Source organism: Dipteris shenzhenensis, chromosome 20, assembly GCF_047967505.1.
Source record: "Dipteris shenzhenensis isolate YYH24624 ecotype China chromosome 20, Dip_SZ_1.0, whole genome shotgun sequence".
In the NCBI taxonomy this organism is placed as follows: Eukaryota; Viridiplantae; Streptophyta; class Polypodiopsida; order Gleicheniales; family Dipteridaceae; genus Dipteris; species Dipteris shenzhenensis.
Window position 1 is genome coordinate 6,647,682 of NC_141615.1, and position 16,006 is coordinate 6,663,687.

At 41.6% G+C, this 16,006-nt stretch overlaps 1 protein-coding gene across 1 annotated transcript; it reads right to left on the reverse strand.

The window, feature by feature from the left end:
* Positions 1-12,480: 12,480 nt before the first annotated feature.
* On the reverse strand, positions 12,481-15,645 carry LOC147889190 (pentatricopeptide repeat-containing protein At1g03540-like). The gene is made up of 2 exons (XM_087391146.1): positions 15,468-15,645; positions 12,481-15,381 (listed from the first exon to the last, which is right to left on the reverse strand). Exons 1-2 carry the CDS (start codon positions 15,582-15,584, stop codon positions 13,198-13,200), a joined length of 2,301 nt encoding a protein of 766 aa, XP_087247272.1. The 5' UTR covers positions 15,585-15,645; the 3' UTR covers positions 12,481-13,197.
* Between the last annotated feature and the right edge of the window lie 361 nt (positions 15,646-16,006).

A 16,006-nucleotide genomic window follows, 5' to 3' on the forward strand; every position in this document is an offset into this window, starting at 1 on the left:
ATCAAATTCATATAGTTGCAAAAGGTCTCTCTATATTCTTTGGAGTGAAGAATGAATCATTAAATTGGCCTTTTATGGAAGAATGATTAGAGCCTTCATGGAACTGCCTTGATGGCCCTTTCGTAGCTAGCTCCTTGGCATACTATGGGTTCAATTTAGGGGCTATTTATATATATTAGGTTGGCCAGGTCTTTTTACTTGTTGTTCTCTTTGTTGTGATGTGGATTTTTTACTTTCTCTAACATCAGCCATGGCTCTAAATTCATTCTAGCTCTTAAGTTGAATTCCACCAACTTATACCACCTCGATGTAGGTGCTCCTCTCACCTAGCCCATATAGTTGGCCTCGTTCCAAGTGTGTCACTCAGATTACTTGTTCATCATAATGTGCTATTCCAAGGAACTGTCGTAGCTCATTGCTCGTTAACATGAACTAAAATTGCTCTTGTGAATATGCACTCATGTCTAATGACTACTATTACTCATTCCACTCACTCCTTCCACTAATTCTTATAGTAATCCCTAGTAGGATTGCCAAATGTTGATGGCCTTTTTGTTGGAATCTCAACATCAAGAGTAAAGCACAATGGAAGCTACAACTATGAGAGGGATAAAACTTGAAAGTGCTAGCTTGTAAAAGTCAACTTGCATGAGACAAATAGAGACCACACATGATGAGGCTATGTGTATACAAAGAGTACGTTCTTTTGTATTTCACTCCATAAAAATAAACTCTATTAGGATCCTCAAATAAAGCCAAGAGCTCTACCCATTTGGTTTCACATCCATATCCACACACTTGTTTGTATCCTTTGCCACATAGTATATTGAGTATGCTCCATGTGAGACCATTTATGAGACCCATGTTTGATTCATGTGACTCTTCTCATGAGAACCATGTGCATAGTCACCCTTAGAGTCTTTCACAAACCATGATTCTTTCAACACCTTCTTTCAATGTAACACATGGAGAGAGTTACAATAGCTACATAGGATCATGCATATGTAGATTACAAGGTTAATGACTTTGTATCTTATGCATGTAGATTACAAGGTTAATGCCTTTATATCTTAGACATATACCAGGTGGTATTTTACAATTATGGTTTGAATGATGTACTTGAGGGTGGTGTGGTTTCATTATTTGACATCACTTGGTCTCTTGTATATGACATGATTCTTGCTACTTTTTATACGGTATAGAAAGAAGAGTCTTACCTCTTGCCTCATTTGACAAGCAAGGGTAGTGTTGAATCCAAAAAGATAAAGAGCACTATTGTCAATGTCATCATCATGAAACATAAAGAAGTACGAGAGTACAAATCCCATTAGATTCAATACGTCACCTAAATGCATGTGGATGCCTGTTTGGACATATGCTATAAGACATGCATACATTTTGGAGAGGTGAAAAGGAACGAAATCCCCTTGCCACATGTAAGAATTTCATTGAATTTAGATCAATGGTATATATTTTTTCTCTCTGACCAATGGTATATATTTTTTCTTTCTGACTTAGCAATTCCTTCACAAAATTTTAAAAAATAATCTACACGTCGTGGATTATTCACAAATTCTCATCAACCAGGAGCTTTCACAAACTAGAGATTTGAGATTGGAATAAAGGATTTTAGACCCTTTTGGATCCAATGGAATAGATAGATTTAGAAATGGTGGATTGTACATGCGAGTTCCCAACAAACAATTAAACTCTCAGCTTCTCTTTCTTTGTTGTGCTTTGATTCAATTGCTTCATTGGCTATTTGATTTGGGCTGCTCTCTTTTGTTGTCACTGCTATTTGTTGTGCTTCATTGTGCTGATTTATTCTTAGCATTGCTCACTGTTGTCATTGTGGTATAGGATCTTGCTTTGTGCAAAGTTTTGTTATAGGATTTCTTGAATTTCTACTTGCACTCTAATTTTCTTTAATGCTATCAGCTATTGGCATTGGAATCGCTTATCTTCTTTGTGCATTTCAATGTTGCTTGCATTACTTAATACTTTTATTCTCTCTTTCACTACTCATCAATTTTGCATTGCTTGCTTTGATTAATAATTTTTTACTTTGCTCATTGCTTCATTTATTAACACTTCTCTCCTCTTGGATATGTTATTTCTATAAGCACTCTATCTGCTTCTACCTCTAGTCATAATTCCGCACATGTTTCTCCAATCGCCTCTCTTGGTTTTCCAAGCTTGAAGCTTTGCTACTCCTCTTCTCACCTTAATCTCAGCCTATTGTGTAGTGCTAATAGACCTTTTGTGGAGGTCACTGTAGGCTAGAGTCACTAAGTGGACAGTACAATAGAACAACATTTGACTATGGTGGCAGTGGATCCCAAGGTACAGTTTGGCTACCGACAAGTTCAAAAGGAGGCTCATGTGATGGTAACAAAATTAAGGATTGAGTATGGAAAGGAGGAGTTTGTGCAATTTTGCTATGTCTTTGTATCGCTACCTCTAAGCTTCTAATAGGTTGCTACTATAGTTCCAATAAGCTTCTAATAGGCTGCTACTATAGTTGCCTCTAAGCTTCTAATAGATACTATAGTTGCTATAAGTAGCTTGCACTATGGCTACTTAGAAAGGCTATAGAGCTAAAAAGAAGTATTAAAGAGGACACAATGATTGGCAAGGGAAATGTGACCAATTTTGGGAAAGAGAAGTCTATGGAATAGACTAAGCAGGCGCACACTCAAGCATGGATCTTTGATTTGATACCATGTTGGAGTTTCAACATCAATGGTAAAACACAATAGAAGCTACAACTATGAGAGAGAGAGAACACTTGAAAGGGCTATCTTGTAGAAGTTGACTCACACGAGAGAGATAGAGACCACATAGGATAAGTCTATGTGTATACAAAGGTTAAGTTCTTTATAGAAGTTAGACTCTCTAAGGCTCCTTAAATAAATCCAAGAGCTCCACCAATTTGTTTTATGCACCACACACTTGTGTACCATTATATCCACACACTTGTTTGTATTATTCACCACATAGTACATTGGGCATGCTCCATGTGAGAACATTTATGAGACCCATGTGTGATTCATGTGCCTTATCTCATGAGGACCATGTGCACACTCATCCTTAACCTCTAGGGATTCTTTCACAAACCATGATTCTTTTAGCAATTTTCCCCCACCTGCTGATGATTGACTTATGTGATAGCTTTGCCCCTTGAGCATGTCTGGTGCTTGGTGCTTGTAAGGTTGCTTATTTTGTGTCGATTCTCTCTCTTGCACTCCTTAGTTTCTTGACACTCACTATCCTATCAATGTTTGGATGTGTGGAAATGAGCATCATCTAAATAGGTCGCAAAAGCATGGACAAAAATTGTATGGAGATGAGAGAATGATTAGTTCAACTAGTACAACGAGATGAGCATGAAGATGTATTACTATAAGAAAGAAGGGGCACCTTCTACATTGATAACAATCGTAGCTGCAATATTTGTTCTCATGAAACAAGGTGCTAGTGCAACAAAACTCTCACATGCTTCATCTTGAGGCACTAATCTATCTCTCCCAAGAAACATTGGGTCGATAGTATGCCTATGATCTAACACTCAGATACAACTATTCAAAATCAATCTTCACACTTAGATAATGTAAACAAGTATCCAGACTTGGGCACTAATATTAGTTGACTTCCAAAACTACCCACAATCATCTGCAAACCATCTTCACTAATTGACTCACCTATGTGGTGTTTACTTGCTCATAGCCACTCGATGACTTGCTACTTGGTGGTACCTAGTTACTCGATTGCTTGGGTGGGGCAGCCAAAATTACTAGAGGTTAATAGTAGGGTGCAATTTCACCATGTTGAAAGAGCTAAGATCTTGCAACTTCCACCTATGATAGTTGGATTGATAGTTCGACACAAATCTCCAAATGTTGTTGGGCATTTGTCAAAAGCATATATTCTTCATTCAAATCTAGCTTGAAAATAATTCTTTTGAGCCATCAAATTGTAGGACAAATTGAAGATCATTGACAATGTAAATAAATTTGTGTAGATCAAGTAGATTATCTGTTTTGTACTTCCAGGTCATATAATTATGATCATCTAGCTTGCTATTTTGATCCAAGAAAGGAGGAATCTTGCTCTTTGCTATTTGAAATAGAGCTGGCAAAAAGTGATAGAGATAAAGTAGGTGTGAACTAATGAAAATCCAAAGAATCAAAATTAGGCCAATCCAAGAAAATCTAGATCCAAATAAGCATTTCAGAACCAAATCTAAGAAAATTAAAAATTTAGCAAAAATCAAAATCTGGGCAATTCAAGAAATCCCAACAAATTTGGGAAAATCTAAGAAAACAAATGAGCTCGGGAAAAACTGGTAAACCTAAGAAAGTTCTAGGAAATTTGAGCAAAATCTACAACTCTGAGAAAATTCAAGGAAAAGCTACACTCTAGGATAATTTGAGAAAAAATTGCAATCTCAAGAAAATCCAAGAAAACTAGCAAAATTCAAGCAAATACAATGGAACCAAGCAGATTTGAGTAGATCTAAAATTGTGATAGGTGATGTGGCAATGTTAAGGTGGACTGCCTAATGTGCTAGGCATCTTTGGATAGCAACAATTGATTATTGTTGCCATATGCCACCTTGTACTTGTTGCCAACTTATAGAGCCAATGGGGAGGTTATCTTGCTCACCCTAGCTCCCCAATTGGAAGACAACTCATGGTCAGCGGTCATGGCACCCACGTATGCTAGCCAATGGAGGTCTGATTTGACCCTTACTATCCCTTTGCTCACCTCATAGGGTTTGAGCAATGAGCATATTAAACATTCTAAGGGGAACCACCGGGGTCATTCTCTTGAGCTCGGGGTTTGTGATTTGGGACCCTATTCTCTTTGGAACATCAATGCTGGCTAGGATGTGCATCCACTTCTGAGAAAATTTGGGAAGAGGTGCATACCAGAATTCATCGGACTCTTTTTCATCCTCTTCCCTCTCATAGTGTTGGAACATATTCAGGGATGCAGGCTGGACAGTTGTGTCAGATTTCGTGGTGGCAAAAAGGTGTCCTGACAATGGGTGGGCCTTGTAGGTGCGCAAGTCCACTCGCATGATTGTTCCTCGTGCTGCAAATCGATGTTATCGGTACGCCAGTCATGTACGAGCCCGGACATTCATAAGAAGGGTCTACCTAGGATAGCCTCATATCCTAGCTGCTGGGGGTGAAATCCATGACTACGAACTTGACGAGGTACATGAATCTGAATACTTTAATGTTAATACCAGTAAGGACTCCCAAGGGTTCTACAGTTTTACCATTAGCCAATTTTGCCACTAGATGGGTTTGCTCGAGCGCATGTTTTCCCCACTTTACACAGCATTCACATTCGTGTCATCACCCTCGAAGTATTGGCCTAGCTTATTGATGGGAACCTTGGGTAAGTTTTGTTCTTCCTCTGGTGGTGATTGGTCGGCCTTAGGGCTAATAGGGCTTGGGGGTAGGAATTGTCATTTCATCTAGTTGGATAGGTCTCACAAAGGATGGAATTCCCTCTCAATAAGGACACGATCGGCATTTTTACCTTGGTCAAGAGGAAGGCAACCAACCCAGCACTATCACAGGGTTCCTGTGAGCACTCTCCTCCCACTGATAGCAAGTCCTCAAAACTGTAAAGATCTCCTTCTTCTTGTAGGTTTTGCAATACTGGGTCCTCCTGGAACATTTTTTGCATCAGATCTGGAGCCTCTGACTTATCGAAGCTAAAATGTTCCTCTTCTTCCACCCTTTTTTGAGCGCCTTTTCTCCTTAGTGGCTAGTTAGGTGGGCTGGATGGATGGTATCTGAACCTGTGCTTGCCTTGAGTCTATGCTCAAACTTTTCCTGGCAGTCCTGTACCAAGTTCTCAGACTCTATGACATATTGTTTCTCTAGGACTGGGTTAGGATAGGTTACCTTATAGGGGGATGGGGGTGCTAGGCCTTGGGCTTGCAATGGCTTATTTACACCTGAGCTTGGAAGTACTTCTAGGTCACCTTGGGTGGAAGCATGTTTTGAGGCAGACGAGATGGCGAGGGTGGCTGTCTCCTCATCGGAACCATCTTGGATGAGCACCTGGTTAGACCCATCATCTATCTATATGGCCTTCTTGGACCAGGTCTATGAATGTTGAGGAACGTCAAGGTCTTGTGGTAGGGGGCCTTTATCCTTCCCAGCCTGTTTCCTTATTGCCCTACCTATGGCTTTGGCTTGCATCCTTGTGATGACTTTTAAGGGTACTACGGCCACCTGGCCTTGTTCAATACTGAGCAATTTAAGAGGGGGCCTTAAGCCTGGCACTAGGGGGAATCCATTGAGTTGCTGGTAGCGGCATTGGGACGGATGTGCCAAGGCCTACATTCATTGGAGCAATAGGTACAGGTGGAAACAGTTAGACTCCTGGAGGGGGGTGGGTCATGGGGCATTGGCACGAAGGTTCCATGCAAGGGACAATAGGGTGGAACTTGTGGGGCCACATAGTTGGTGAAGGTCGGTGGCACAGGGACAGCTGGGGGTTCATAAGACACCCCTCCTTGAGAGCCACTTGCATCTCCTCAGTTGGGGTCTTGTCCTCGCAAGTCCCTCATCCATGCATCTTCATCATCCATGCATTCCCATTGAGGGTGCCTTATGAAGGAGGAGGGCCGTGGGTCCACAAAGGTGGTTTCAGTCCCTGTCTGTGTTTCAGGAGGTGGTTGTTTGCTGACCTTCACTTCCCACTGACATGCTGGTGAAGGGGTTCTCGATGTCTGCCGACTATGTTTGGCCTAAACGTCCAAACATGTTAGAGAATGTAGGTCTTAACCTGGACGCTATAGAAGAAGCAAGACAGTTGGGAGAGACCATACTAGTGAAGGGGGCTTCAGAAGCCCTTGGACCCGAGGTCTTGCATCACCTCGTCCAAGCTCTCTATCTAGATGGATCCTCTTGTCGGGGTCCTATTATGGAGTGGGAGCTAGGAATCGAGCTTCCAGATCAGACTGATCCCTAGCTAGGGTGAAAGGTGGGATGAGCGTAGCTTGAAGCACTATCTTCAAGCGCAAGATCATTGGACAAAATTCTTCCAGACTGCAAGTGCATGTATGAGACCTCTAACAGAGCACACTCAGGCTAAACTGTAATTCTATAAATTTTTTTCTAGACTACCCTAGAGGTATCCCCACTGTCGTAGGGATTGTGCTATGGCAACGATCGTAGGGATAGCTTAACGCATCGGTCAGTGGGATACTAGTATAGCAATAGGCGGCAAGATAGTGCCTAACATGCCAGTTGGTGGGATAGATAGTGCCATGTGCTCGACGGGATAGGACATAGGTGGTATTCCCACGATTGTAGGGATGAGCTAAGACAACATCTTGATGGATAATGGGGTTGGTGGGATAATGCCTAATGCACCGATCGACAGAATAGGTATAGCAACGAGCGTGGGGGTAACAAGATGGCAACAGTCGTGGGGATGAGCTTATCCTGCCGGTCAGTCGGATGTATGGATCGGCGAGATACAAATATGGCCACGAATTTAGGGATAACTGAAGACATTGATTGGCGGGATATTATTATAGCAATGGTCATGGGGGTAGCACTAAGGCCACGAGTCAACGACTGTCAGACCGGCAAGATAGCTAACTTTGACATGCATTAATTAGGATGGCGGGTTAAACCGTGGTCAAAAGTTAGGTTATGGGGATAGGCGCTATGGCGATGGGTCAACAAAGTTTGACCGGTGCGATACGGATATGGTGACGATCGACAAGATAGCGCTAAGCTACCGACCCATGGGGATAGAAATGCACTATGTTGCTGACTGGTTTTTTGATGATTTTTGATAGATTTGGAGTTTCTGTTCAGATTTTTTTATGCTAGGGGGATGCTATACTACCTACTCCACCTACTCATCAATGCAAAATAATTGAGAGAAAAACAACATATGAGTGCCAAAATGAAAGATTTCTTGAGGGGTGACTATTAACAGACAAAACAACTTCAAAATTCATCTTGATTCTTCATTCTTAGTTGCTTTTTATGAGATTTGACAACATACACACCTTAGCAATCTCAAAAACTACCTTCCTATCATGCTGTACTGAAATGGGGGAAGCCTCAACAAACCTCAAAAACAAGCTTCCTAAGCTCAAAAATGCTCTACAACATGAAATGATAGTTTTCTGTCTCTTTTCCTTCCAACTCACACTTCCTTCCTCATTCCTCAACTAAAACTCCACTAACAAAGCTCCAAGTTAAGCTTGAACCTTGTGCAATGGGTAAATTACGAAAGAAATCAAGTGCAAATGAAAAAGCATATCTCCATACCCCGACAGTGACGCCAAAAATGTGGTCTCGATGGTGACTCACATGTCATGGGGATGTTGAAGGAATGCCGTTGGAGCATCCACTCCAAGCTACTTCGTTGTGAGATCAACGCAAGAACGAGCCGTCCACTGGTGTCACGCAAGCGGCTTTTGGATTGTCGCAGTGTGTTTCCATGAGAGAAAGAAGGAAAGGGGAGAGAGAAGAAGAGAGGGGAGATAGGAAGGAGAAGGAGAAGGAGAAGGGGAAGGAGAAGGGGAGACGGGAAGGAGTAGGAGAAGGAGAAGGAGAAGGGGAAGAGAGAGTGAAGGGGGATGGAGTGCCAAACACAAATGCACTATGAAGGAGACAAGATAACACCCGAAGACACTCTTGAAGAGAAGAGGGAGCTTGTATTCCAAACTTGTGCATACAACAATAAAGACCAAAGTCAACCATTTGGTCTTTTATACATGTCACCTTTTGAAGGGAGGGCCAACCCTTTTCCTTTTAGCACTCTCCCTTTCTTTATATTAAAAGACTCTTGGGCCCGTAGGGTGCCAAGGCATATTTTCTATCCTTTCCATCTCTCCCTACTGTCAGAAATAGCACTTGTGTTAACCATATAAGAGCACTTGGGACAAGCGAGGTGCTCCTTACTAGCTCCCAAATAGCACTCGTGTTAGTCTCGTGCCTCTAAGCCCTAAGCTATTTGGGGATCAAACCCCCTGTGTGAGGCTCAAAACCTAGAGTGGCGAGGCCAATCTTGGGCTACTTGTGGCTTGACCCCCATGAGGCAATTAACTACACTAACCACATTTTATGGTAATTTGCAGACAGCTGGGACCTGCAACTAGTGACCGTTGGGGGTATTTGGGGCTCAAACTCCCTAAGCTTGTACTATGCTCCTTCCATGGCTACTGCAACCGTTGAAGTAAATCATGAAGCCTAATCACCTCTAATCACTGGTTACCGTGCATTCAGCGACTGTACTCTGTGGATGTTAACATTGGTTGTGATGCATTTGTCCATGTTGATAAGGAATTGAGAACAAATCTTCAGTCAAAATTTAAGAAGTGCATCTTTATTGGATGTGGAACATGGTTTTTTTTCCCATGGTTTGGGAACCTAGTTTTGGGGACTTGTTCTTTGAGTAATTGAACCAAATGAACTTGGTTATAATGTAACCGATCTAAATGGTACTTGTTATAATGTAACCAAATTGTGTGGTCTTGGTTATAATGTAATTCAAACTAGATGGTATTGCTTACAATGTAATCAAATCGAGTAGTCTTGTGTTATAATGTAACTTAACTAGATGATCATGGTAACAATAGTAATCAGATCTGCTACTTTTGGTTACAATGTAACCAACGTAAGGGAACTTTGTTACAATTAGGTAGACTTGTTTCCCATGTGACAAACCAGAAGAACAAAAAATTTAGTTCAAGTTTCTTTCAAGCAAAGGGTTGAGTTCTAAACTCTAGATCCAAGGGTTTTCTTCCATAAACTCTTTGTAATTTTGACATTGATTCCCACCCCTCAAGAGTTTTTATTGGCAATGAAAGGTGTTCACTGTGTAAAAGCCCCATATAGAACGCATTCAAGGGGTATTTAAAAAACTCCCTACCTAAGGATTTTATAACCTATATACACACTTATATAAATTTTGAGATTATGAGAGTACCCCTCTACATGGAAATTTTCACTCTTTGAATTAAACAAACTCTTATATTTGTATTATTATGAAAGTTTCCAAGAAAATAAACCCCTTCTATTCAACACGTGCTACTTCACATATTGCTTGATCATAATGAATGTACATTCCATTATGAAATTCAAATGAAGGTACATTGCATTATGTATGGGAAATACATCTCATGTTATCAAAATTGACTCATGGTCATTTAAAAAAATAAAAGTTAACCATATGGGTTAGACAACCACATCCATGTAGTGGTCATAGTAACCATGGTCATAACAGTTTGCTTAGTGTTTCCCACTCTTATCTCTTGTCAGTAGAGAAATCATCTCTTTCGTAATCTTTAAGTGGGTTTGAGACTACTTTAACACATCGGCTATTTGCAACCCACTCCGGTGTTTCCCTCTTATCCATTGTGAGTAGCAAAGTCATCTCTTTCATAATCCTTAAGTGGTTTTGCGACTACTAAATTAATTCTACGCATAAAATGCATTCGCTATTTGCAACCCAAGACACAATTTCCTTTTTTTTTTTAATGTTCTAGCACAGCTAGAAAAAAGAAGAAACTATATACAACCCTGAGGTAGTACTACAGCTCAGCAAAAATAGGAATGTCAAACTAACTAACAAAAGAGCTATCATATGAGTTGACATAAGAGCTATCATAACAATGGGAGTAAGTAAAAACATTGAGCGATCACGTTTGAACGAGAGCAGCATTCGAGTGGTACATTCTACAATTATGGGATATTGTGTCCTTTCTTGGTTGATCTAGATAGATAGAGAGATGAAAATAAACACTCACTTTTTCATAATCATCAAGAAGGACATAGCCCATAGTTGATAAAATAATATAACATTTACATAAAGTCATACAAATTAGATACCCATAAAGTCATTACTATTTAAGAGATTCATTGGTCTTCTACACGCTAGAAGACAATAAATATGAATAATATTCTATTTCTTAAATGGTTGTTTCATGAGTGGAACATGCCAATGCACGGCAACATAAAATATTATCCAAGACACCCCCAAAAGATAAATTTATTTGGAACATGCTCTAATAGAAACCGATATTATTATTATGTGACCATTTGTTTCATTGTATAATTTTTATCTTTCTCCAATTTCTTGTACAATGATAGTTCAAATTGTTTTGTAGTATCTCCTCTAATGGCATCAATGGTGAGATATTTAGACTGAATATTATTAAGTTTTCATTTGTCAATCCTCTACCAAATCCAAGATAAACTTATCCTGCCATCCATATTGAGTAGTACCTTTGCAAAACTCTACCAAATCCAAGATAAATTTATCCTGCCATCCATATTGAGTAGTACCTTTGCAAAACTAGAAGCTCTTCAAAATTAATGCTTTTGTACCAAATCCAAGATAAACTTATCCCACCATCCATATTGAGTAGTACCTTTGCAAAACTAGAAGCTCTTCAAAATTAATGCTCTTGTACTTTTTGTGAAGCTGTACTCAATGAAAAGGTGCTCTTATAAAGAGGTAGCCTAGTGTAAGAGGTGCTCTTATAAAGACCCCAAGCTTTACAATAGCATTTCTTACATCAAGGCATGCCTTTGTGACAAGTTGCAAAAACAGCCCATGGAAACCACCATTTTTACCTAGCTCTATGTTTTCATATAATACAATTTTGCAAAAAAATACAAAAGAGTTAACTTTGAACAGTTCCATTGGTGAGGTGACAAGGTTATTAGCTAGCCTTAAGTACTAAGTTACTCTTAGTTTAGTATTAAGTACCTACCTCTGACTCGTAGGAGTTCACTTGCAATGACTCCTAATAGTAGCTCAACTTGAGCTCCTCCACACAGTATCCACATGAGCCTTTCTTTGTTTTCCCTTTGTTTGGATAGAAAATTTACATAAAGTGTTTCCTAGGATGCCGCGATATCTCGATCTTGTGGAAAAAACTATAGCCCTCATCCATCAAAGGAAACAGAGCAGAATTGGCAACCACTAGACTCTTTACAGATGCATGTGCAACTTGCAAACAGGCCATGGAAGCCCTTTATGCATAGAGGATGGGCCTGTTAGGCCAAGAAGATGGCCAAAAGAAAGTCCAACTGAGGCTATTTGGAGGTTGCCATGTCGCGGCCTCCTTAGACCCTCCATTTGCCTTTTTTTTTGGGCTTTCAAACCCTAACTTCTGTTAGGTAATTCCACCTCTTCAAAGCAACAAAAACAATGGCCCAAGGAGGCTTCCAGAGAGCAATGCTTTGAATGGGCAATCACGGAAAGAAACATTAAAAAGATGCGTAGTTGTCAGGCTCATTTAGAGGCTAAAGCCAACTCTTTTAGGTCAAGAAAATGGCCAAAAAAATGGCCAAAGAGTACTCCAAGGAGGCTAGTTGTTGGGCAAAAAAAAAGGGCAAATAGGTCTCCAAGGAGGTCGTGATTTTACGGTTTCTAAGGAGACCTGTTTGCCCATTTTTTTGCCCATTCAAAGGTTCTCCTTTAGTCTACACAAAAGACCGCCTTTTCTCTTTTTTTGGTATCCAACCATGACACTTACATAGCATTTAAGCATTCGACCCAACCCTCAAAGGGGCAAAAAAATTTGCCAAAAAGTTGATGATGGGTAATGGGATTTTCTTCTCCTAAGGCAGCTTTTGGAGGGCGAAAAAAATGAGTGAAGATGACTCCGTGGAGGCCGCAATATCACGGGCTCCGTGAAGTCCCCTCTACTCATTTTTTTGACGGAATAAAAAATATCAAATGCAAAAAACTTTTGGCCTCTGCCATTTGGGAAAATTTGTCATTGTTCGAATCCTCGTGATGCTGCTCTTCCCCTTTTTGATTAGTAGGATAAGTAGTACGTCGCCCAGTGAGAAGATTCTCATCCTCTATATCCTCATCCTGCTAATCTTCATCCTCGGCATAACCACCCTCATTGCCATCCTCCTCTTCCTCATCTTCATCCCTTTTGTCCCTAAGTCTATCTTTCAGCGTCATCTTCCTTTGCATCAACAAACATGTCTCTTGACACCCAATGCAAGTCTGGGATAGACCCTTCCCGTGTCATTTTGAAGGAGAGACCTTCTAGCATTGCATGTATATTTTTCTGTGGGAATGTCTTTCATCCCCCATAAACAACGAATGCACAATCCCACCAATGTCGGTCCACCAACTCTGTCCTGGCTTATTCCAAGTTTTGTCTTTCACTCTCATTGCCTAAATCATCTCCTCTTCTTCATGCATGTGAGCATCTCCATAAATATTAGACATCAAAACATAAGATGCCACATTCTTTTCATCCAATTGCACTGCATGTTCAAAAGCAAGTCTTCCGAGCTCCACATTACCCCACTTTCGACAAGCAGCCAATACCGTATGCCACACCAAAAGATTAGGATTGAAAGGCATCTTCTTCACCATCCCTACTGCCTCGTCCAATTGGCCAGCACGGCCAAGGAGATCAACCATGCTAGTGTAGTGCTCAATCGTTGGAATAATGCCATAATCTTTGCTCATGGCCTCAAAGTACTTCTGGCCCTTATCTACACGACCTGTGTGACTGCATACAGTAAGAACAATAGAGAATGTGACCCCATCTGGCTTTATCCCTTCTCCTCTCATTTTATCAAGCATCCGGAAAACAATTTCACTTTCTCCTAGCTGGGCGTATCCTGCAATGAGTGCAGTCCACGAGACTATGTCTCGAACTGGTAGCTTGTCAAATGCGTCCTGTGCTTCTACAAGCGAGCCAGATTGGGCATACATATCCACCAAAGTGCTGCCAACAAAAAGATCTCTTTCCAGCCCTTTCCTGGCTATCTGGGCATGTATTTCTCGACCCTTGTCTATGGCTCCTATGCTGCCACAAACTTTAAAGCTGCAACTAAATGTGACAGCATCTGGAGTGAGACCTTCTATCTGCATCTGTTCAAGACAGTTCAGCGCTTCCTCACAAAATCCATGCTCGGCATATCCTGCCATTAGTGCATTCCATGAGACTTCGTTTCGAGCTTGCAGCTTGTCAAACACTTCCTGTGCTTCTGGAAGCAAGCCCCATTTGGCGTACATATCCACCAAGGTGCTGCCAACAAAAAGATCTCTTTCCAGCCCCTTTCTAGTAATCTCAATGTGTATTTCTCGGCCCTCGTCTATGGCTCCTATGCTGCCACAAGCTTTTAGGCTGCAATTGAATGTGACACCGTTTGGAGAGAGACCCTCCAGTTGCATCTGTTTGAGACAGTTCAGCGCTTCCTGACCAAGCCCATTCTCGGTATATCCTGCGATTAGTGCAGTCCATGAGACTACATCCCGAATTGGAAGCTTGTCAAACACTTCCCGTGCATCTGCAAGCAAGCCACACTTGGCATACACATCGACCAAGCTGCTGCCAATAAAAATATCTCTTTCCAGCCCCATTCTGGCAATCTCCCCATGTATTTCTCGGCCCTTGTCTATGATTTCTACACCAGCACAAGCTTTCAAGCTGCAAACGAATGTTACAGAAGTTGGTGAAAGACCCTCCTGTTGCATCCATGTGAGACAGTTCAGGGCTTGCTTACCGAGCCCATGCTCCACATATCCTGCCATTAGTGCGTTCCACGAGACCTCATTTCGAACTGCCAGCTTGTCGAATGCTTCTTGTGCTTCTGTAAGCGAGCCACCTTTCGCATACATATCCACCAAGGTGCTGCCAACAAATATATCTCTTTCCAGCCCCTTTCTGGCAATCTCGGCGTGTATTTCTCGACCTATTTCAGTATCTTTCAGCCTGGCACAAGCCTTCAGTACGGCCACAAAGGTATATTTGCTAGGATGTACAGAATCCTCTTGCATTTTGTGGTACAGTTCGAGGCTGTAATGCGATTCCCCCCCTTCAACATAACCCATGATGAGAGAAGTCCAAGAATGCTCATTCCGATCAACCAACTTGTTAAAAACCTGCTGAGCATCGTGCATGCTCCCAAGTTGGACCAACACTGTGACGAGGTAGTTCCCAAGAGATCTATGATCGTTCATCCCACTTCTGCACATGTAAGCATACAAACGCTTTGTATACGTTATATTTTTCAATGTTTTGCACTTGTGCAAGATGCAGGTAAGATTCTGAACTGAAGGAACTTGGGACTTCTCTTCCATCGACGTGAGTGCCTCCTCTAAGCTGAGTGTATCCCAGCAACTCTTCTCGTGCAGTGCTTGTGCTGTAGATGCATTCACCTTTACTCTAGATCTACAGCTAGCCTTGCTACGCTCCTCTACCAAGCCACGGTCATGAGGCCGAGCAGTGGACGCTTTGGCCTTTTTCTCCAGCATGTCTTCAACCCAACCTGGATTGTACGAGCCGTTAATCCATTGCGACGCCTTGGTAAACTTATGCTTGAAATCTGGAGATCTTGGATTTGTCTGTTATAAGATTCACAAGAGATTCGTCAGACTAGCCAATCTACAATTTGTGCTAATCATTCAGGCCAGAATTGTTACACACTCACTTTGCTCTCTCGGTTGTCCCACAACTGAGAGGGACTCGTGAAGCACTCCTTCCGTAAGAGCTCGGTCCCTGACCTACCTGTGATGCACGACCACAAACAAAAGCCAGATGGCAGCATTGGGTGTCGCCAGAAAAACCTTTTTCTGGAATCCTTAGCAAAACATAATGCGGAGGATCAACCTTCATGCGGCAAGCACGAGTGCTTTGTAGTGGGCAGTGCTAGTACTGGTGACAAGCTTGTGTAAATTTATTGAATGGTCAGACCAATATGTCTAGTACCTTCCTGCAAGTGGGTTCCCGTGACCTTCGTCCTCAAGTAGTGAACGTATCTTTAACCTTTAACCACAGACACCCAAAAAAAAAAGACATGTCACAAAGAATGAGCTCTTGGATGGAGGCTTGGAGGGGGGAGGAGGTGGAAGGACAAGAGGCAAGCTTTGGGAAGGAGGTGGAAAGACAAGAGGCTTCTTTACACGCAAGGAGGAGATAGAAGGTCAATGGAATAGAGGAGATGGAAGGTCACCTTCGGAGGAAGGAGGA

Bases quoted from the DNA above. Each gene is read 5' to 3' on its own strand.
- LOC147889190 (XM_087391146.1), bottom strand. From the start codon at position 15,584: ATGCTGCCATCTGGCTTTTGTTTGTGGTCGTGCATCACAGGTAGGTCA. The intron at 15,382-15,467 runs GTGAGTGTGTAA...ATCTTATAACAG, and splicing joins GGGACAACCGAGAGAGCAAA to ACAAATCCAAGATCTCCAGA.